This window comes from Portunus trituberculatus, chromosome 46, assembly GCF_017591435.1.
Source record: "Portunus trituberculatus isolate SZX2019 chromosome 46, ASM1759143v1, whole genome shotgun sequence".
NCBI classification, from domain to species: Eukaryota; Metazoa; Arthropoda; class Malacostraca; order Decapoda; family Portunidae; genus Portunus; species Portunus trituberculatus.
Window position 1 is genome coordinate 18,694,488 of NC_059300.1, and position 24,788 is coordinate 18,719,275.

General features: G+C 37.2%; 1 protein-coding gene across 4 annotated transcripts in view; it reads right to left on the minus strand.

Annotated features, from left to right (window-relative positions):
• LOC123519885 (sodium/bile acid cotransporter-like) overlaps nt 1-24,788 on the minus strand; it is a 137,111-nt gene that overhangs the window by 80,823 nt on the left and 31,500 nt on the right. For all 4 annotated transcript variants that reach the window (XM_045281521.1, XM_045281518.1, XM_045281520.1 and 1 more), the window contains one exon: nt 8,102-8,308. In XM_045281521.1, the coding sequence (XP_045137456.1) occupies nt 8,102-8,308 (207 nt within the window). The remainder of the gene's footprint in view (nt 1-8,101; nt 8,309-24,788) is intronic.

Here is a 24,788-nt window from a genome sequence, read left to right on the forward strand (position 1 = left end):
AGAATAGTCCCAGAACTTGAAGGGATGACATATGAGGAGAGACTAAAAGCTATGAATCTTCCAACATTAGAGCAGAGAAGAGAGAGAGGGGATCTCATACAAGTTTATAAATTGATAAACGGAATGGACCAAGTGGACAATGAGTATCTGATCCTGAGAGAAGAATATGCCAGTCGAAGCACAAGATTACATAGTAAGAAGCTGAGGAAGGGAAGATGTATAAGAGATATTAAAAAGTATAGTTTCCCGTAAAGATGTGTTGAGACGTGGAACAGTTTAAATGAGGAAGTAGTGTCTGCAACGAGTGTGCATAGTTTTAAAGTAAGATTGGATAAGTGTAGATATGGAGACGGGGCCACACGAGCATAAAGCCCAGGCCCTGTAAAACTACAACTAGGTAAATACAACTAGGCAACTAGGTAAATACACACTGATGTGTTTCAGAGGCCTGGGCTACTTGCGTGACTTGTGTGGCAATAGTTTTCAGGAATTAGATTGAAAGGCAGCATGAGTAAGAAAGAATTTACACCTAAATGCAGGTGTGAGACTAGGGAAGGATTGCAAGAAGAGGATGAATATGTTGATGAGGGAGAGGGGAGATTCAGAGGTTTTGATGAGGCAAGCACTACCCTCCACAGGAGAGTTTTAACACTGGAAAGAATATCAGATAAATGGATAAGGGAAAGTATGGGAAATAAAGAGAACAAAGAACAGGAAAAGGAGTTTCTGAAAGAAAGGATAAAAAGAGTGGAAGAAAATGAAGCAAAGCTAAGAGTAGAAAACGAGGAACTGAAAAAAGAACTAGCCAAATATAAGAAACAGATGAAGGATTCAGTAAAGTAGACAAAGAAAAAGAGGACCTGAAAGATCTAGTAAACAAAGAAGAGGGAAGAGTACAGAATGTGATTAAGAAAGAAGTACAGGCATGGAGAGTCCAAGATAAGAAAGACAAGGATAATTTTCAGGAGGTTATTCAATAATAACAAAAAGAAAGAGATGAAAATATGGCAAACAAAATTATAGGAATCCTTAAGGAAAAAGAAAATCTAATAAGAGAAAGTGCAGAAAAGAAGAAGAGTGTAATCATATTTGGACTGAAAGAAAAAAAATGTAAAATATAGACCAAGAAGGGAAAACAGGAAATGAAATCAAAGACCTACTAAAAAATCTAAACAATGAAGATAGGAAGAACTTAGAAGAGGAAGTAGAAGAAATACATAGAATGGGACCTTATCAAGAAGGAACAATGAGACCAATTAAGATACTATTAAAATGATAAGAACAAGAGATTAAAAATGATGTATATGAACATAGATGGGATTTTATCAAATAAATTAGAATTAAGAGATTACATAAAGAAAGAAGAACCAGATATTGTATGCCTGGTTGAAACAAAATTAAATGAGGCAATAAGAATAGACAAAGATAATAGGTATAATATATGGAGAAAAGATAGAGTGGGTAAAGGAGGAGGAGGAGTCATGATGATGTTAAGGAAAGATATGGTGGTAAACCAAGTGGAGTGTGGGGAAGGAAAAGCAGAAGTACTGTATATTAAGATGCATATTAATAAAAAAGAGTTAACAATCATTGGAAGATGTGTGCCACCAAAAACAAATTCATGGACCAATCAAGAATGTAAAGACATGATAGATGAAACAATAAGGAGTCTAACGAGAATCATTAAAGAAAGGAGAAAAGTAGTAGTAGACTTCAACTGTAAAGAAGTGAACTGGGAAAATTATGAAAATGGTATGGGGGAAGAAGCCTGGGGAGATAGATTCCTGAACCTTATGATAGATAATATGATGGACCAAAGAGTAAAGGAAAACACAAGATTCAGAGGAAACGACTATAAGATATGTGCCCATTGGGAAAGAGTGACCATGTAATATTTGAAATGGATATAGAAGAGGGAATTGATGATAGAGATGAATCATACAAAGGAGACCGATTAAATTACAGAAAGGCTGATATTGAGAATCTCAAGAACTATTTCAAATACATTAACTGGGAGGAGATGGAAAACTCAGAGATGATGCAAGAGAAGTATAACTTATTTTTGGAAATATACAAAATAGGAGTCCAGGAATATGTCCTGAAATATAGACACAAAGAAGAAGGAAAGAAAGATTGGTTTAATGCAAGGTGTGCTAGGGCAAAGGAGAAAAAGATGGAGCATGGAGAAGGTGGAGGAGAAATAGAAATCCAGTAAATAAGGAAAACTTCAAGACAGCGAGAAATGAATATGTTAAAGTGAGGAAGGAAGAGGAGAGGATAGATGAAAAGGACATTGTTGAAAAATGTAAGGAGCAACCGAAATTGTTCTACAGATTCACAAATGGAAAAATAAGGCAAAAAGAAATAATAAAAAGGTTAAAAGGAGAAAACGGGATAGTAGAAGCCCCAAAAGTATGGCAGAACTGTTAAATAGTAAATTTCAGGAGGCCTTTACTAAGGAATCCAAATTCAAAAGACCACAGGGTAATAGAGAGACTGTCTATATGAAAGAGATTAAAGTAACCAAGCTTGAAATAAAAGAGTTGATGATGGAATTAGATGAAGAGAAGGCAATGGAACCGGATGAAGTCTCGGGCAGAATATTAAAAGAATGTAGGGAAGAACTAGCAAGTCCTATATACATCATAAAATGGTCAATAGAAAATGGAACAGTACAAGTAGAATAGAAGAGAGCTGAGGTGGTTCCCATATATAAGAAAGAAAGGAAGAACCTTTAAATTACAGACTGGTATCACTAACTAGTATAATATGCAAGATGTGTGAAAGAATAATAAAGAAACAATGGATCGAGTTTCTTGAAGACAACAAATTATTATCAAATAGCCAATTTGGGTTTAGAAAAGGTCTAGAATAGTTGATAGAGTACAAGAGAGAGAGGGATGGATTGATTGTATTTATTTGGATTTAAAAAAGGCGTTTGATAAAGTGCCACATGAAAGATTACTGAGGAAATTAGAGGAGAAGGGTGGCTTAAAAGGAAGCACATTAAGTTGGATGGAAAATTATTTGAAGGGGAGAGAAATAAGGACGATAGTTAGATATATGAAGTCCAAGTGGAGAGCAGTAGAAAGCGGAGTGCCACAGGGGTCAGTATTGGCGCCAATACTTTTTCTCATATATATTAACGACATACCAGAGGGAGTGAACAGCTACATTAATCTGTTTGTGGACGATGCGAAACTGTGCAGAGTTATAAAGCAAAAAAGAGGATTGTGAAATACTGCAGGAAGACTTAAACAAGATCTGGAAATGGAGTAAAAAATGGGAGATGGAATTCAATGTGGACAAAAGCCATGTCATGGAAATAGGAAAGAGCAAAAGACGACCAGTGGGAATCTATAAGATGGGAGATGGAGTAGAACTAGAAAAAGTAAAAAAGGAAAAGGACTTGGGAGTGACGATGGAAGAAAACAATCAACCGGTAAGCCATATTGATAGAATTTTCAGAGACATAATTTGCTAAGGAATATTGGATTAGCATTTCACTATATGGACAAAGAAATGATGAAGAAATTTATAAGTACTATAATAAGACCCAGACTGGAATATGCAGGAGTTGTGTGGACTCTCCATAAAAGGAACACATAAGGAAGTTGGAGAGACTACAAAAAATGGCCACAAGAATGGTTCCAGAATTTGAAGGGATGACATTATGAGAAGAGACTAAAGGCTATGGATCTACCAACCCTGGAACAGAGAAGGGAGAGAGGGGATCTGATACAAGTTTATAAATTGATTAATGGAATGGATCAAGTGGATAATGAGAAATTGATTCTGAGAGAAGAATAGGACATTCAAAGCACAAGATTGCATAGTAAAAAACTGAGGAAGGGAAGATGTCTGAGATGTTAAAAAATATAGTTTTCCACAAAGATGTGTTGAGACTTGGAACAGTTTGAGTGAGGAAGTGGTGTCAGCAAAGAGAGTGCATAGCTTTAAAGAAAAATTGGATAAGTGTAGATATGGAGACAGGGCCACATGAGCATAAAACCCAGGCCCTGTAAAACTACAACTAAGTAAATACAACTAGGTTAATACACACACACACACACACACACACACACACACACACACACACACACACACACACACACACACACACAAACCCTTCACGTAATGTTTAAAAATAGTCACTCCAACACCAGCCTTTTGCGGAGAGGACCATATATGTCCCCAGGTCAGACTGCTGTCTTGGTATCGACCATAAATGTCTTGACATCTTAACTTTTTCTTCACTAATTTCTGCAACATTCAAGGCTTTAGATCTAATTTTCAATCTGTAGAACACCATCTTTCCTCTATTAAACTTTATCTTCTTTTCCTCACTGAAACACAACTGTCTGAGGCAACTGATAAAAGCCCTTTTCTGATCCCTCCTACTTTTTGTATCCTCATTTTTGTTTCAAACCTGGATGTTGGCTCTAAGTGCGCAATGACTTGAATTGCACTTGTGCCCACCCTCTTGAATCTTCTGAGTTTTCCATCATCTGGTTTTAACTCAAAAGTCACTCTCTAACTAAATTAATCTGAGCTGTCTATCTCTCCCCTAACATCTCTAACTATAAGAAATTTTTTGACTATTTGATTTCTGAAGTGGAGTATATTCTGTGTCTCTATCCTTTGGCGAAGATCTCCATCCTTGGAGATTTCGATGTTCACCACCAGCTTTGGCTTTCCTCTCCCTTCACTGACCATCCTGGTAAACAAGCCTTCAACTTTGCTCTCCTCCATGACCTAGAGCAACTGGTGCAACACCCTACTCGTATTCCTGACTGTCTTGGAGACGCACCCGACATTCTTGATCTCTTCCTTACTTCTAATCCTTCTGCTTATGTTGTTACCCTATCTTCTCCGTTGGGCTCCTCCGATCACAATCTCATTCCTGTATCTTATCCCTCCTCAGGATCCCCCAAAGTGGAGCTGCCTATGGCATTTTGCCTCTGCCAGTTGGGGGTACCTGAGAAGGCACTATGCTGATTTTTCCTGAAATGATTACTGTTTCTGTGTCAGAGATCCATCTCTGTGTGCTGAGCACAAAATAGAGGTGATAGTGTCTGGCATGGGGGTGTACATTCCTCAATGTCTTTCTCAACCTTAACTTTCCAAACCTTGGTTTAACACAACCTGTTCTTGTGCTACACATGATAGAGAGGTTGCCCACAAAAAGTACTTGAGCCTTCCATCGCCTGAATCTCATGCACTTTATATTTCTGCCTAAAATTATGCCAAGTTTGTTCTTCAACTTACCAAACACTCCTTCATTAATAGAAAACATCAAAATCTTTTGAAATTCAACTCCTCTTGAGACTTCTGGCAACTGGCCAAAAACATCTCTGATAACTTTCCTTCTTAATTTTTCCCTCCATTATTTCATCCTGATTGCACTACTGCCTGTCACAGCTGTCTCTAAAGTTGAACTCTTCTTTCAAACCTTTGTTAATATCTTTACCTTGGATAATTCTGGGTTTGTCCCTCCCTCTGACTATTTCATGCCTTCGAATAAAATTCTTTGCAATGATGTTTTTTTCTATGCCCTAGCTGTGCTTACACCTTGTTTGACCAAACTCTTTCAACTCTGTCTATTGACTTATACCATTCATTCTTGCTGGAAGTTTGCCTACATTCAACCTCTTCCAAGAAAGGGTGACAATTGTAATCCCTCAAACTACAGCCGGATAGATTTAATCTCTTATTTATCTAAGGTTTTCGAATCTATCTTCAATAGGAAGATTCTTAAACATCTGTCACTTCACAATCTTCAATCTGATTGCCAGTATAGCTTGCATCAAGGCCCCTCTACTGGTGATCTGGCTTTCCTTACTGAATCTTGGTCATCCTCTTTCAGAAATTTTGGTGAAACATTTTTGCATAAAGCTTTGATTGTGCTTTGATCTCCAAACTATCTCTCTATGGTTCCTATCCTTCCCTCTGCAACTTCATCTCAAGTTTCCTCTCTGACCGTTTCATTGCTGGTGTGGTAGACAGCCACTGTTCTCCTAAATATATTAAAAGTGGTGTTTCTCAGGGTTCTGTTCCATCACCCAATCTCTTCCTTTTATGTATTCATCAATGATTTTCTAAACTAACCTTCTTGTCCTATCTATTCCTATGCTGATGATATCATCTTACATTTTTTTATGCCTTTCAGAGACATCTAACCCTTCAGGATGTTAACAGATTCCTCAGGGACACCACAGAATGCTCAACTTGTGATCTTTTTAAGGTTTCTGATTGGGGCAGAAAAACTTAGTAATGTTCAATGCCTCAAAAACTTAATTCCTCCATCTATCAACTTGACACAACCTTCCAAACAACTATACCCTCTTCTTCAATGACACTCAGCTGTCCCTGTCTTCTACAATGTATATCCTCAGTCTGTTCTTTACTGATAATCTAAACTGGAAACTTCACATCTCATCTCTTGCTCGAACAGCTTCTATGAAGTTATGTGTTCTGAGGCGTTTCCACCAGTTTCTCTCAACCCCAACTGCTAATTCTATGCATGGGCCTATCTGCCCATGTATGGAGTGTTCTTTGCATGTATCACTCAGGCATGTATCACTCAGGCAGTTTTATTAGATGGGGTGAAATCTAAGGCTTTTCATCTAATCAACCCCCATCCTTTGACTGACTGTCTTCAGCCTCTTTCTCAACGCTGGAATGATGCATCTCTTGTTATCTTTTACTGCTATTTTCATGTTAACTGCTGTTGTTATCTTGCTAACTACATGTCTCCTGTCCTCCTGCAGTTTTGCTGTACAAGGCTTTCTTCTTCCTCTCACAACTATTCTGTCCAACTCCCTAATGCAAGAGTTAACATGTACTCTAAATCATTCATACCTTTCATGGATAAACTCTGGAAGTCCCTACCTACTTCTGTATTTTCAACTTCCTAACTTGACTTAATTTAGGAGGGATGTCTCAAGACATTTATTTCTTCTTTTGGATAACTTTTTCAGATCTGCAAAAAGACAGGCTACTAAGTGGGCCTTTTTTTTTTTTTTCCCATGTTGCACTTGGCCAGCTTGGACAGTTTGATCTGAAACAAGGTTCCTTCGTACCACACGCAATTGTTCCACACTTATGTGAGACTTTCAGTGTATGAGGAGTTTATATGGCTGCATAATTTTTTATGTACTCTCATCAGCTCCTCATTCACTTCTGTCACACACAATCATTCTACTATGCTTTCCTGAAGCATACCATTAGAAATACATACTAGGGCTTCACATTTCTTTTTCTTATTTCAGAGAAGTTCTGCCATCTCATGAATCCAGAAATGATGAGACTAGATGTGAACACTTCTCTCCTAAAGGCAATGACCCCAAAAAAACTAAATAATGCAGGCACTATATCTCTGTACCTACTTAAACAATAGTTGCTTTCAATACCTGGCCATGCCTCTGACCAAAATACAAGTATAATTATACTTGTATTTTGGTCAGAGGCATGGCCAGGTATTGATGCTGCTGAACTAACACAAATAAGTTCCAAGTCCTAAGGAGAGGAGTAAATGTTTGAGCAAATTATGTATCATCTTAAATTCACAATGTTAGGTGTTACTAATAATTACATAAGTGTTACAAATAATTATCTAAGTGCAAAGTTAACAAGCATAAAAAAGAATATAGCCACATTAGAAGCTAGACCAAGTAAGTTGTGTCAGCTTGTGAGATAGACAAGTTTACATGCACAGCAGACTGGATACTGCCACTTATCCATTTATTACAAGTACATTATCAGTTTTAGTTCTAAGTAGTGTACTATCATGCTGTTAAACAAAGAAGAACGTTTGTGAGTTTGTGTATACTAACACTGCAGATGTTGGTGGCAGTGCTGACTTTGACTGAAGTGTCTGTGATGCACTCTATGACATATTTGTGAATTCTCTCTCTTTTATAAAATGATTGAATTTTATTGATTATGATTGTCAATTGATACTCATAAAATGCAAAAAAAGTTCTAACTGACAAATATTAAACATTATAAAATAATATAATTGGTGTTGTGAATACATGGCAATAGATAATCACTGTTTGGCTTAGTAATTTTCCTAAGCTTGCAGTTTCCAATGACTTACCTTAACCTTGATGGGCTCACTAGCCATCAGCTCCTGGTCATTGCCATCACTCAGTACCAGCCTCACTTGTGTGAAACCTAAGAAATTCCCTGACACATTGAAGGAACCACTGAGTGAGTAAGGATCAGGTTTCTCTTTACTCAGAGAATCAAGAGGGATTCGCTCTGGCTGTATCTCTAGGTGGTTCAATTTATCATAATTTTCATCCTGCAAGGAAAACACATTCAAGATAAATAAAGTGCCAAAGAGCTAAAACAATTATTATCTATAAAGGATACAATCATACCAATCACACACACACACACACACACACACAATGTAAGGAGGTAGACTGGGAAAATTATGAAAGTGGTATGGGGGAAGATGCCTGGGGAGATAGATTCCTGAACCTAATGATAGATAATTTGATGGTCCAAAAAGTAAAGGAAAACACAAGATTCAGAGGAAACGATGAGCCGGCAAGATTAGACCTAGTTTTTACAAGGGATATACCAATTAACGATGATATAAGATACAAGTGCCCATTGGGAAAGAGTGACCATGTAATATTAGAAATGGATATAGAAGAAGGAAAGGAAGATAGAGATGAATCATACAAAGGAGACCGATTAAATTACAGAAAGGCTGATATTGAGAATCTCAAGAACTATTTTAAAAACGTAAACTGGGAGATGGAAAACTCATTAACGGTTCAAGAGAAATATAACTTATTTTTGGAAATATACAAAACTGGGGTCAGGAATATGTTCAAATATAGACCTAAAGAAGAAGGAAAGAAAGATTGGTTTAATGCAAGATGTGCTAGGGCAAAGGAGAAACGAGATGGAGCATGGAAAAGGTGGAGAAGAAACAGAAATCCAGAAAATAAGGAAAACTTCAAAACAGCAAGAAATGAATATGCTAAGGTGAGAAAGGAAGAAGAAAAGAACTATGAAAAGGACATTGTCGAAAAATGTAAGGAACAACCAAAATTGTTCTACAGATTCATAAATGGAAAAATAAGACAAAAAGAAACAATAGAAAGGTTAAAAGGAGAAAACGGAATGGTGGAAGACCCAAAAGTATGGCAGAACTGTTAAATAGTAAATTTCATGAGGTCTTTACTAAGGAATCCAAATTTGAAAGACCACAGGGTAATAGAGACTGTCTATATGAAAGAGATTAAAGTAACCAAGCTTGAAATAAAAAGTTGATGAAGGAATTGGATGAGGAAAAGGCAATGGGACCGGATGAAGTCTCAGGCAGAATACTGAAAGAATGTAGGGAAGAACTAGCAAGTCCAATATACAACATCATAAAATGCTCAATAGAAAATGGAACAGTGCCAGTGGAGTGGAAAAGAGCTGAGGTGGTTCCCATATATAAGAGCGGAAGGAAGGAAGAACCTTTAAATTACAGACCGGTATCACTAACTAGTGTAATATGCAAGATGTGTGAAAAAGTAATAAAAACAATGGATTGAGTTTCTTGAAGACAATTATCAAATAGCCAATTTGGTTTTAGAAAAGGTCGGTCATACGTGACAAATTTATTGAGTTTCTACTCTAGAATAGTTGATAAAGTACAAGAGAGAGAGGGATGGGTTGACTGTATTTATTTAGATCTAAAAAAGGCCTTTGATAAAGTGCCACATGAAAGATTACTATGGAAGTTAGAGGAAAAGGGTGGCTTAAAAGGAAGCACATTGAGATGGATGAAGAATTACTTAAAGGGGAGAGAAATAAGGACGACAGTTAAAGATATGAAGTCCAAGTGGAGAACAGTAGACAGCGGAGTGCCACAGGGGTCAGTATTGGCACCAATACTTTTTCTCGTATATATAAATGACATGCCAGAGGAGTGAACAGCTACATAAATCTGTTTGCGGACGATGCGAAACTGTGCAGAGTCATTAAACAAAAGAGGATTGTGAAATACTACAGGAAGACTTAAACAAGATCTGGAAATGGAGCAAAAAATGGGAGATGGAATTCAATGTGGACAAAAGCCATGTCATGGAAATGGGAAAAAGTGAAAGACGACCAGTGGGAATCTATAAGATGGGAGATGGAGTAGAACTAGAAAAAGTAAAAAAGGAAACGGACTTGGGAGTGACAATGGAAGAAAATAATCAACTGGTAAGCCATATTGATAGAATTTTCAGAGACGTATGATTTGCTAAGGAATATTGGAGTAGCATTTCACTATATGGAAAATGATGAAGAAATTGATAAGTACTAAAATAAGACCTAGATTTGAATATGCAGGAGTTGTGTGGACTCCCATAAAAGAAACACATAAGAAAATTAGAGACTACAAAAAATGGCTACAAGAATGGTTCCAGAATTTAAAGGGATGACATATGAGGAGAAACTAAAGGCTATGGATCTACCAACCTTGGAGCAGAGAAGAGAGAGGGATCTGATACAAGTTTATAAATTGATTAACGGAATGGATGAAGTGGATAATGAGAAACTGATCCTGAGAGAAGAATATGACTTTAGAAGCACAAGATCGCATAGTAAGAAACTAAGGAAGGGACGATGTCTGAGAGATGCTAAAAAATTTAGTTTCCCGCAAAGATGTGTTGAGACTTGGAACAGTTTGAGTGAGGAAGTGGTGTCAGCAAAGAGTGTACATAGTTTTAAAGAAAAATTAGATAAGTGTAGATATGGAGACGGGACCACACGAGCATAAAGCCCAGGCCCTGTAAAACTACAACTAGGTAAATACACAGTAGTGTGGACCCCTCATAAAAAGAAACACATAAGGAAGTTGGAAAGACTACAAAAACTGGCTACAAGAATGGTTCCAGAATTTGAAGGGATGACACATGAGGAGAGACTAAAGGCTATGGATCTACCAACCCTGGAACAAAGAAGGGAGAGAGGAGATCTGATATAAGTTTATAAATTGATCAACGGAATGGACCAAGTGGATAATGAGAAACTGATCCTGAGAGAAGAATATGACATCCGAAGCACAAGATCGCATAGTAAAAAGCTAAGAGAGGGAAGATGTCTGAGAGATGTTAAAAAATAAAGTTTCCCGCAAAGATGTATTGAGACGTGGAACAGTTTAAACGAAGAAGTAGTGTCTGCAACGAGTGTGCATACTTCTAAAGTAAGATTGGATTAGTGTAGATATGGAGATGGGGCCACACGAGCATAAAGCCCAGGCCCTGTAAAACTACAACTAGGTAAATACACACACACCAGACGCGGTTGAGGAAGGACGCACTGGCGTTGCTCAGACAATCAGCTGATCTTCACTACCTATTGTATAGTATTTATAGTGGTGTGGGTAAGTAGTGTGGACTCGTTTTTTCATGAAATCAACTGTTAAAGAATCATGAGTAAAGAAGAGATTCCATTAAAATACAGGTATGAGACTAGGGAAAGAATGAAAGAAGATGATGACTATGTTGATGAGGGAGAGAGCGCATTTGAAGGTTTCGATACGGCGAATACTTCACTACTTAAGAGAGCGTTGGCTATTGAACGTAAACTAGATAAATGGATAAAGGAGAGTATGGGATTGAAAGAGAATGAAGAACAGGAAAAACAGTTTATAAAACTGAGAGAAAGGATAAAAAAAAGTGGAAGAAAACGAAGCTAGACTAAGAGCGGAAAACAAAGAACTGAAAAAGGAAGTAGTTAACTACAAGAAGCAGATGGAAGAAGGACTCGGTAAAGCCGAGAAAGAAAAAGAGAAGCTGAAAGATCTAGTAAACAAGGAAGAGGAAAGAGTACAGAACATGATTAAAAAAAGTACAAGCATGGAGAGTCCAAGATAAGAAAGATAAGGCTGATTTTCTGGAGGTGATTCAAGAACAACTAAAAGAAAAAGAAGAAAATATGACAAACAAAATGATAGGTGTTCTCAAGACAAAAGAAAATCTAGTTAGAGACATTGCAGAAAAAAAGAAGAGTGTAAGCGTATTTGGAATAAACGAAAAACATATAAAATATAGACCAAGAAGAGAAAAAGAAGAAATGAAATCAGTCAAAGACCTACTAAAAAATCTAAACGATGAATATAGACAGAACTTAGAAGAGGAAGTAGAAGAAATAAACAGAATGGGACCATATCAAGAAAAAAAAAAACAAGACCAATTAAAATACTACTAAAATCACAAGCAGCAACTGAAGAAATATTATATAGAACAACAAAACTTAGAGAAACAGAAGGCTGCAAGGATATCTATATAAAGAAAATATAAATGAGGAAGAAAGGAAGAGATACAATGAACTGGCAGCAGCAGTAAGGGAAAAAAAAATAATGAAAGGTCAAAAGAGGAAAAAAAGGCATTTTTTGGGAGAATTCTAGGAGACAGGATAAGGAAATGGTATATAAAAGAGAAGGAAGAGAAAAAAGTGGAACAAGTTTAACTAAAAATGATAAAGGCATGAGACTAAAAATGATGTATACAAACATAGATGGGGTTTTATCAAGTAAATTAGAATTAAGATATTACATAAATAAAGAAAATCAAGATATTGTATGCCTGGCTGAAACAAAACTAAATGAGGCAATCAAAATAGACTTGGATAATAGATATAATGTATGGAGAAGAGACAAAGGGGGTAAAGGAGGAGGAGGAGTCATGATGATGTTAAGGAAGGAGATAGTAATAAACCAAGTGGAATGTGGGGAAGGAAAAGCAGAAGTACTGTATGTTAAGATGTATATTAATAAAAAAGAGTTAACAATCATTGTAACATATGTGCCACCAAAAACAAATTCATGGACCAATCAAGAATATAAAGACATGATAGATGACACAATAAGGAGTCTAACGAGAATCGTTAAAGAAAGGGGAAAAGTGATAGTAGGAGATTTCAACTGTAAAGAAGTGGACTGGGAAAATTACAAAAGTGGTATGGGGAAGAAGCCTGGGAGAAAGATTCCTGAACCTAATGATAGACAATATGATGGACCAGAGAGTAAAGGAATGCACAAGATTCAGAGGAAATGACGAGCCGGAGATTGGACCTAGTTTTACAAGGGGTATACAAATGAATGATGATATAAGATGTGCCCATTGGGAAAGAGTGACCATGTGATATTAGAACTGGATATAGAAGAGGGAAAGGAAGATAGAGACGATTCATACAAAGGAGACCGATTAAATTACAGAAAGGCTGATATTGAGAATCTCCAGAACTATTTTAAAAAGGTAAACTGGGAGGAGATGGAAAATTCAGAGATGATGCAAGAGAATATAACTTATTTTGGAAATATACAAAACAGGAGTCAGGAATATGTCCCAAAATATAGACCTAAAGAAGAAGGAAAGAAAGATTGGTTTAATGCAAGGTGTGCTAGGGCAAAGGAGAAAAGAGATGGAGCATGGAAAAGGTGGAGGAGAAATAGAAATCCAGTAAATAAGGAAAACTTCAAGGCAGCGAGAAATGAATATGTTAAGGTGAGGAAGGAAGAGGAAAAGAACTTTGAAAAGGACATTGTTGAAAAATGTAAGGAGCAACCAAAATTGTTCTACAGATTCATAAATGGAAAAATTAGGCAAAAAGAAACAATAGAAAGGTTAAAAGGAGAGAACGGGATGGTGGAAGACCCAAAAAGTATGGCAGAACTATTAAATACTAAATTCCACGAGGTCTTTACTAAGGAATCCAAATTTGAGAGGCCATAGGGTAATAGAGAGACAGTCTATATGAAAGAGATTAAAGTAACCAAGCTTGAAATAAAAGAGTTATGAAGGAACTGGATGAAGAGAAGGCAATGGGACCAGATGAAGTCTCAGGCAGAATACTGAAAGAATGTAGGGAAGAACTAGCAAGTCCTATATACAACATCATAAAATGCTTAATAGAAAATGAAATAGTACCAGTAGAATGGAAAAGAGCTGAGGTGGTTCCCATATATAAGAGCAGAAGGAAGGAAGAACCTTTAAATTACAGACCGGTATCACTAACTAGTGTAATATGCAAGATGTGTAAAAGAATAATAAAGAAACAATGGATCGAGTTCCTTGAACACAACAAATTAATATCAAATAGCCAATTTGGTTTTAGAAAAGACAGTCGTGTGTAACTAATTTATTGAGTTTCTATTCTAGAATAGTTGATAGAGTACAAGAGAGAGAGAGAGGGATGGGTTGACTGTATTTATTTGGATTTAAAAAAGGCATTTGACAAAGTGCCACATGCAAGATTACTATGGAAGTTAGAGGAGAAGGGTGGCTTAAAAGGAAGCACATTGAGATGGATAGAAAATTATTTGAGGGGGAGAAAAATAAGGACGGTAGTTAAAGATATGAAGTCCAAGTGGAGAGCAGTAGAAAGCGGAGTGCCGCAGGGATCAGTATTGGCACCAATACTTTTCCTCATTTATATTAACGACATGCCAGAAGGAGTGAACAGCTACATAAATCTGTTTGCAGATGATACGAAACTGTGCAGAGTTATAAAGCAAAAGAGGATTGTGAAATACTGCAAGAAGACCTAAATAAGATCTGGGAATGGAGTAAAAAGTGGGAAATGGAATTCAATGTGAACAAAAGCCATGTCATGGAAATGGGAAAGAGTGAAAGACGACCTGTGGGAATCTATAAGATGGGAGATGGAGTAGAACTGGAGAAAGTAAAAAAGGAAAAGGACTTAGGAGTGACGATGGAAGAAAACAATCAACCCGTAAGCCATATTGATAGAAATTTTAGAGAAACATATAATTTGCTAAGGAATATTGGAGTAGCATTTCACTACATGGACAAAGAAATGATGAAGAAATTGATAAGTACTATAATAAGACCCAGATTGGAATATGCAGGAGTAATGTGGACCCCTCATAAAAATAAACACATAAGGAAGTTGGAGAGACTACAAAAAATGGCTACAAGAATGGTTCCAGAATTTGAAGGGATGACATATGAGGAGAGACTAAAGGCTATGGATCTACCAACCCTGGAACAAGAAAGGGAGAGAGGAGATCTGATACAAGTTTATAAATTGATCAACGGAATGGGCCAAGTGGATAATGAGAAACTGATCCTGAGAGAAGAATATGACATTCGAAGCACAAGATCGCATAGTAAAAAGCTGAAAAAAGGAAGATGTCTGAGAGATGTTAAAAAATATAGTTTCCCGCAAAGATATTTTGAGACGCAGAACAGTTTAAACGAAGAAGTAGTGTCTGCAACGAGTGTGCATACTTTAAAGTAAGATTGGATAAATGTAAATATGGAGACGGGGCCACACGACCATAAAGCCCAGGCCCTGCAAAACTACAACTAGGAAAATACACACACAAACATTAAAAAAGAAGTACAGGCATGGAAAATCTAAGATAAGAAGGACAAGGAAACATTTCAGGAAGTATTTCAAGAACAGTTAAAAGAAAGAGATGAAAATATGACAAACAAAATGATAGGAGTCCTTAAGAAAAAAGAAAATTTAGTAAGAGAAATTGCAGAAAAAAAGTGTAATTATTTTTGGCCTGAAAGAAAATAATGTTAAATATAGACCAAGGAAGGAAAAAGGCGAAATAAAATCAGTAAAAGACCTACTAAAACATCTAAATGACAAGGATAGACAGAACTTAGAAGAGATAGTAGAAGAAATCCATAGAATGGGACCATATCAAGAAGAAACAGTGAGACCAATTAAGATACTACTAAAATCACAAGCAGCAACAGAAGAAATACTATATATATAGAAGAACAAAACTCAGAGAAACAGAAGGTTGCAAAGATATATATATATATATATATATATATATATATATATATATATATATATATATATATATATATATATATATAAAGAAAAATAGAAACGAGGAGGAAAGGAAGAGACAGAACGAACTGGTGGCAGAAGCAAGGGAAAAAAATAATGAAAGGTCATAGGAGGAGAAGAAGGCATTTTTTTGGAGAATTATAGGAGACAGGATAAGGAAATGGTATATAAAAGAGAAGGAAGAGAAAAAAAATGGAGCAAGTTTAACTAAAAATGATTAGAACAGGAGATTAAAAATGATGTAAACGAACATAGATGGGGTTTTATCAAGTAAATTAGAACTAAGAGATTACATAAAGAAAGAAGAACCAGATATTGTATGCCTGGTTGAAACAAAGTTAAATGAGGCAATAAAAATAGACATATAATTAGAATTAAATAGAGATAAAGCGATAGAATTGATCTTGGCGTGAAGAAGTTTTGGCCAATGAGCGCAGATATATGACGTCATGGCTGGGTGCGCGATAGCAGGCATCTGAGGTCGCAATAATGAAATCTTAGCAGCTTTTCATGGATGCGCGATAGCAATAAAACGCGATAGCCAAAGTCGCGATAGCCGAGGGTTGACTGTAGATAGAAAATATGATATATGGAGGAGAGACAGAGTGGATAAAAGAGGAGGAGGAGTCATGATGATGTTAAGGAAAGAGATGGTGGTAAATCAAGTGGAGTTTGGGGAACGAAAATCAGAAATACTGTATATTAAGATACATATTGATAAAAAGGAGTTAACAATCATTGGAACATATATGCCACCAAAACAAATTCATGGACCAATCAAGAATGTAAAGACATGATAAATGACACAATAAGGAGTCTTACGAGAATCATTAAAGAAAGGAGAAAAGTGATATTAGTAGCAGATTTCAACTGTAAGGAGGTGGACTGGGAAAATTATAAAAATGGTATGGGGGAAGAAGCCTCGGGAGATATATTCCTGAATCTGATGATAGATAATATGATGGTTCAAAGAGTGAAGGAAAACACAAGATTCAGAGGAAACGATGAGCCGGCGAGATTGGACCTAGTTTTTACAAGGGATATACAAATGAACGATGATATGAGATTTAAGTGCCCATTGGGAAAGAGTGACCATGTAATATTATAAATGGATATGGAAGAGGGAAAGGAAGATAGAGACGAATCATACAAAGGAGACCAATTAAATTACAGAAAGGCTGATTTTGAGAACCTCAAGAGCTATTTCAAAAACGTAAACTGAGAGGAGATGGAAAACTCAGAGATGGTGCAAGAGAAGTATAACTTATTTTTGGAAATATACAAAACAAGAGTCCGAGAATATGTCCCAAAATATAGACCTAAAGAAGAAGGAAAGAAAGATTGGTTTAATGCAAGGTGTGCTAGGGCAAAGGAGAAAAGAGATGGAGCATGGAGAAGGTGGAGGAGAAACAGAAATCCAGAAAATAAGGAAAACTTCATGACAGCAGGAAATGAATATGCTAAAGTGAGAAAGGAAGAAGAAAGGAACTATGAAAAGGACATTGTCGAAAAATGTAAGGAACAACCGAAATTGTTCTAAAGATTTATAAATGGAAAAATAAGGCAAAAAGAAACAATAGAAAGGTTAAAAGGAGAGAATGGGATGGTGGAAGACCCAAAAGTATGGCAGAACTGTTAAATAGTAAATTTCAGGAGGTCTTTACTAAGGAATCCAAATTTGAAAGGCCACAGGGTAATAGAGAGACTGTCCATATGAAAGAGATTAAAGTAACCAAGCTTGAAATAAAAGTTGATGACAGAATTAGATGAGGAGAAGGCAATGGGACCGGATGAAGTCTCAGGCAGAATATTAAAAGAATGTAGAGAAGAACTAGCAAGTCCTATATACAACATCATAAAATGCTCAATAGAAAATGGAACAGTACCAGTAGAATGGAAAAGAGCTGAGGTGGTTCCCATATATAAGAGCAGAAGGAAGGAAGAACCTCTAAATTACAGACCGGTATCACTAACTAGTGTACGTAATATGTAAGATGTGTGAAAGAGTAATAAAGAAACAATTATCATGAAATAGCCAATTTGGTTTTAGAAAAGGTCGGTCGTGTGTAACAAATTTATTGAGTTTCTACTCTAGAATAGTTGATAAAGTACAAGAGAGAGAGGGATGGATTGATTGTATTTATTTAGATTTAAAAAAGGCGTTTGACAAAGTGCCACATGAAAGATTACTATGGAAGTTAGAGGAGAAGGGTGGTTTAAAAGGAAGCACATTGAGATGGATGGAAAATTATTTGAGGGGGAGAGAAATAAGGATGGTAGTTAAAGATATGAAGTCCAAATGGAGAGCAGTAGACAGCGGAGTGCCATAGGGGTCAGTAATGGCACCAATACTTTTCTCATATATATAAACGACATGCCAGAGGGAGTGAACAGCTACATAAATCTGTTTGTGGACGATGCGAAACTGTGCAGATTCATAAAACAAAAAGAGGATTGTGAAATACTGGAGGAAGACTTAAACAAGATTTGGAAATGGAGTAAAAAATAGGAGATGGAATTCAATGTGGACAAAAGACATGTCATGGAAATGGGAAAAAGTGAAACATGACCAGTGGGAATCTATAAGATGGGAGATGGAGTAAAACTAGAAAAAGTAAAAAAGGAAAAGGACTTGGGAGTGATGATGGAAGAAAACAATCAACCAGTAAGCCATATTGATAGAATTTTCAGAGACATATAATTTGCTAAGGAAAATTAGATTAATATTTCACTATATGGACAAAGAAATGATGAAAAAATTGATAAGTACTAAAATAAGACCCAGATTGGAATATGCAGGAGTGGTGTGGACCCCCCATGAAAAGAAACACAAAGAAATTAGAGACTACAAAAAATGGTTACAAGACTGGTTCCAGAATTTAAAGGGATGACATATGAGGAGAGACTAAAAGCTATGGATCTACCAACCCTGAAACAGAGAAGAGAGAGAGGGGATCTGATACAAGTTTATAAATTGATCAATGGAATGGACCAAGTGGATAATGAGAAACTAATCCTGAGAGAAGAATATGACATTCAAAGCACAAGATGCATAGTAAAAACTGAGAAGGGAAGATGTCTGAGAGATGTTAAAAATATAGTTTCCAGATTTGACACAAAGATGTGTTGAGACTTGGAACAGTTTGAGTGAAGAAGTGGTGTCAGCAACGAGTGTGCATAGTTTTAAAGAAAAATTGGATAAGTGTAGATATGGAGACGGGGCCACACGAGCATAAAGCCCAGGCCCTGTAAAACTACAACTAGGTAAATATAACTATGTAAATACAAACATACACACACACACACACACACACACACACACAAGAGAAGGTATGAGGCCAATAAGAATCAAACTTAAGTCACAAAAGGATGTAGATGAATTGGTGGAGAAATCATGGAGGCTAGCCCAGCAGGAAACAACAAGGAAGATTTGGTTGAGAAGAGATCTCGGTGAAAAGGAAAGAGAAATGTTAAATGAGTTGAGAAAGGAGGCTTTGAAAAAATGAAGAGAGGACAGAAGAGGAGAAGAAAGAGTTTTTCTGGAGAATCTTGGATATGAGACTGAGGAAGTGGTTCATAACCCAGAAAAGTACAGCAAGAAAGGACTAAAGAAACTTACGATGAGCGGAATGTAATGTATTCCAACATAAATGGAGTGATATCGGGATTTTAGAACTCAACGATTACTTGAGGGACAAGAACCCAGATATTGTGGGTCTTACTGAAACAAAACTGAGAGAGGAGAAGACCTGATGATGGTTGGAGAAGGAAATATAATGTTTGGAAAAGAAATAGAGTAGGTAAGATGGGAGGAGGAGTGATGTTGCTGGTTAAAAAGATATAAAGGTGGATCAAGTGAAAGAAGGTATGGGAAAGGCAGAAGTGCTAAAGATCAGAGCAGAAACTAATGAAGGAAAAAGAGGCACTACATAGTGGTGTACGTACCACCTAAGACAAATGCATGGTCAGTACAGGAATATGAAGAAATGATAAGTGATACAGGAACATGTCTGGAAGAAATGTTGGGTGGCTGTGAACGAACTATAATGATGGGAGATTTTAATTGTAAAGAGGTGTGTTGGGAGGACTGGTCAATGGAAGGATCAGAGACAACATGGGAAATACACTATTGACACTGGCAATGGAAAATGTGTTAACTCAGTGGGTCAAAGAAGATACTAGGTTTGGAGGAGAGGAGCATCGTCAAGACTGGACTTGGTCTTTAGTACAGAGCCAATGGTCATTGAGGAGATGAGGGTGGAGTGCCCTTTAGCAAAGAGTGATCATGCAGTTTTGGAGTTCAAGGTGATAGATGAAGAGAAATCTAGAAGAAATGAAGAATATAAAGTGGGAAGATGGAATTATGCCAAGACAGATTTTGGAAACCTAAAGAAATTCTTTCAAGAGACAAATTGGATGAAATTCAAGAGTGCTAAGGAGCAAATGAAAAGTGGAAGGAATTTATAAAAATATACAAAGAAGGTGAGAAAAATTTGTACCAATAAGACAACATAGAGAAGTTGGAAAGCAGGACTGGTTTAACGATAGATGTGAAAAGGCTAGAACAAGAAAAGAGGATGCATGGAAGAGGTGGAGAAGGAAAAGACGGATTAAGCAGTGGGAAAGTTACAAAAGAGCAAGAAATGAATATGTGTTGATTAGAAGAGAAGAAAGAAAGAAACAAGAAAAGGATATAATTGATAAATGTAAAGACCAACCAAGGCTTTTTACAGACATGTGAACAACAACATCAAAAATAGAGAAAGTATTGAAAGTTTAGAAGTAAATGGAGTATGCAGTGAGGATCCCAGGAAATGGCAGAGGCTATGAATGGATGCTTTCGGAAGGTATTCACAAAGGAGACTGCTTTTGACAAACCACTGGTAATGGAACAGAAAGGGATTATGAAGGAGTTTCAAGTAACTGTGGAGGAGATCAAGAATATGATGGGGAGTTTAGAAGTGAGAAAAGCTGTGGGACCTGATGGGGTATCAGGATGGATTTTAAGAGAATGCAGGAGCAACTGGCAGAAAAAGTTTGTGAAGTAATTGATGCCTCATTAAGGGAAGGTGTAGTGCCCCAAGACTGGAAAAGAGCTAACATTGTCCCAATCTATAAATCAGGTAACAAGAGAGACCCATTGAACTATAGACCAGTGTCACTTACAAGTGTGGTAGCTAAGATGTGTGAGAGGGTGGTGAAGAATAGATGGACAGACTTCTTGGAGAAAATGACATACTTTGTGAGTGTCAATTTGGTTTTAGAAAAGGGCGTTCATGCACGACAAACCTGATATGTTACTATTCGAGGGTGATAGATGTAATACAGGAAAGAGATGGTTGGGCTGATGGAATATATCTGGATTTAAAAAGGCCTTTGATAAGGTACCACACGGAGACTGATCTGGAAACTTGAAATGGTAGGAGGAGTGCATGGCAGTTTACTAAAATGGATGGAAGACTTTTGGTAGGAAGAGAAATGAGAACAATAATTAAGGACAGACCATCAGAATGGGGCTTGGTGGAGAGTGGAGTTCCACAGGGATCAGTGTTGGCACCAGTAATGTTCGCGGTCTACATAAATGACATGGTGGATGGGGTGTCCAGTTATGTGAGCCTATTTGCAGGCGATGCAAAATTGTTAAGAAAAGTGAGATGTGACAAAGATTGCGAACTACTCCAGGAAGACTTGGACAGAATATGGAAATGGAGCTGTACATGGCAAATGGAGTTCAACACGACAAAATGCAAGAAAATAGAGTTTGGCAAGAGTGAAAGAAGAATCAGGAGTATGTACAAGATAGGAAATGAAGACATAAAACCAGTCATGAAGAAAAAGACCTTGGGGTGACAATTACCAATGACCTATCGCCAGAGAGACATATAAACAAAATAATTGGAGAAGTATTGAACTTATTGAGGAACATAAGAGTGGCGTTCGTATATTTAGATGAAGAAATGATGAAGAAAATAATTACTGCAATGATAAGACCGAGGCTTGAATATGCAACAATACAGTGGGCTCGAACTTAAAGAAACACATAAGGAAACTAGAGAAAGTACAGAGGGCTGCAACAAAATGGTGCCTGACTTAAGAGATTTGACTTATGAAGACAGACTGAAAAGAATGCAACTTCCGACCCTGGAAAACAGAAGAGAAAGGGAGACCTGATAGCAATATACAGAGTGATGATTGGCATGGAAAAATGGATAGGGAAGATCTGTGTATGTGGAATGAAAGAATGTCGAGAGGGCATGGGAAAAAACTAAAATGGCCACTTATAGGAGAGATGTGAAAAATATAGCTTCCCTCATAGAAGGGTGGAAGCATGGAATAGTTTAGACGTGGAAGTGGTCAACGCAAGGAATATTCATGATTTTAAGAAAAAGCTGGACATTAATAGATATGGAGCGGGACAACACGAGCATAGCTCTTTTCCGTATGTTACAATTAGGTAAATACAATTAGGTAAATACACACACACACACACACACACACACACACACACACACACACACACACACACACACACACACACACACACACACACGGCCGGGTAGCTCAGTGGTTAGAGCGCTTCACAAGCCAGATGACCGGGTTCGATTCCTCGGCCGGGTGGAGATATTTGGGTGTCTCCTTTCACGTAGCCCTGTTCACCTAGCAGTGAGTAGGTACGGGATGTAAATCGAGGAGTTGTGACCTTGTTGTCCCGGTGTGTGGTGTGTGCCTGGTCTCAGGCCTATCCCAAGATCAGAAATAATGAGCTCTGAGCTCATTCCGTAGGGTAACGTCTGGCTGTCTCGTCAGAGACTGCAGCAGATCAAACTGAATTACACACACACACATGGTACCAGAACTCAGGGAGTTAGACTATGAGGAAAGACTGAGGAAGCTGGGGCTGACCACATTAGAAGAGAGAAGAACAAGAGGAGACATGATAACTATGTATAAATTGGTGAACAAGATTGACATACTGGACAGAGAGTTGATAAAGGTGACCACAAATAATCATCTCCGAGGACATGGAAAAAAGCTAATAAAAGACATCTGTCTAAATGACGTGAGAAAATACAGTTTCCTGCATCGTAGCATTGATAAGTGGAATAAACTGAGCAGTGATGTCGTTGACGCAGTGTGTGTCAATCAGATGAAAGAGAGATATGACAGGAATAGACAAGGAGATAGGTCACAGAGAGCTTAGCTTAGGCCCTGTAATACACAAATAGGTAAATACAAATAGCTAAATACACACATGGAGCACAGCTGTCAAGCAGGACACACGCATCTGAGCAGCTCCCAGAGATTACTACGAAAGGAGTTGGACTCAAGCCTAGACGTATGTACAGGGGGAGAGGGGGCCATAGGTTCTTCTACCTCCAAATTAAATAAGTGTTAGATCACATATAAGGAATGAATAATGAGAGAGAGATGGAACCAAGTAGCGCTGCCAGGCGTATGGCGGAATCAAAACATACGCCAAGTGATAACCAACGCTTTATAGAAACCCCATTGGTTTAAGGAAACTGACTGATGACACTATGGAAAAGGATTTCTCGGGTTTCAGAGATGAATGAGGTAACATGAGAACGCTTATTAATGTAGAAAGAGAATTAAGATACATGAATGAGGTGATGTCCAGTCTCATAGACAAACAAGACCGACTGCTACCGGAGAACACAGCCCTGAAATTGAAAGTAGCTGAATGTGAGAAATTAAGTGCAATAAACCAGGAATTGAAAGAGGAGATTCAGGAAATAAGGAAGCAAAATGACATTCTAAAAACCACATGCCAAAATTATGAAAGCTCTTTAAAGAGCTTGCAGGCTAAAGTGCAGGACAGGATTACAGACAGGGCAGAAAATGATCTAGGTGATAAGAAGTTGAAAAAAATAAGAAATGAGTGGAAACAAGAGGAAAAAGAGGAAAAGTCAAATTTTCAGAAGTGGTAAGGAGACAAATTCAGGAGAACACAAGTCGCTGTAATAGAAGTTATCAAGGAAAAGGAAGATTTGGTGCGGGATGCAGCGGACAAGAAAAAAAGCTTCGTGATTTATGGGATGAGGGAAAAGAAAAATCCAAATAAATTCACGAGAGAATGTGAAGAGCTGTTATCAAACGAGTACAAGAAAGCACGCAAAAATTTGACCAGGAGGTGGAAGAAGTGATTAAGGTGGGAAGATATAGTGAAAGGGGGTAGGAGACCAATGAAGGTGAAAATGAGATCTCAAGTGGCTGTAGAAGAAATTATGGCTAGAAAAGGGAAGCTGGCTGATGATGTCGATCACAAGGAAATATGAATAAAAAGAGATATGAACTTAGAGGAAAGGGAAAAGGAGAAAGTGTTAAGAAGTGAAGCTAAGGAAAAAAAAAAAAAAAACGAGAAAAGGACAGAGATAGAGAAGAAGAATTTTTACTGGAGGGTTCTGGATACGAGACTAAAGAAGTGGTACCTAAGGAAAAAAGAGGAGGTCGTGAAGGAAATAAATTAAGAGTGACTTATACTAACACAGATGGTTGTTATCAAGCATATTGGAAGTTCAGGATTATTTGAAAGAGAAAAACCAGATGTAATAAGCATCATTGAAACAAAATTGAAAAAAAGAGATCCATGCCAACTTTAAAGAGGAGGGATACAATACCTGGAGGAGAGACAGGAAGGATAAAAGGGGAAGAGGAGGGCTAATAATGGTTCGTGATAATATATGTGTGGAGGATATGCAATATAGTGAGGACAAAGTGGAAATAATGGGAGTAACAATCAGAACTGAAGATTTGAAGAAAAGAAAAATTATAGTTATATATGTTCCACCAAAGACTAATACATGGGGATCAGAAGAGCATAAAGATATGCAAAGAGAGGTGATAAAGTGCCTATATAACAAGATAAGAAGAGATAGAAGAATACTCTTAGTTGAAGACTTTAACTGTAAAAAAAAACTGGAGAGAGATGG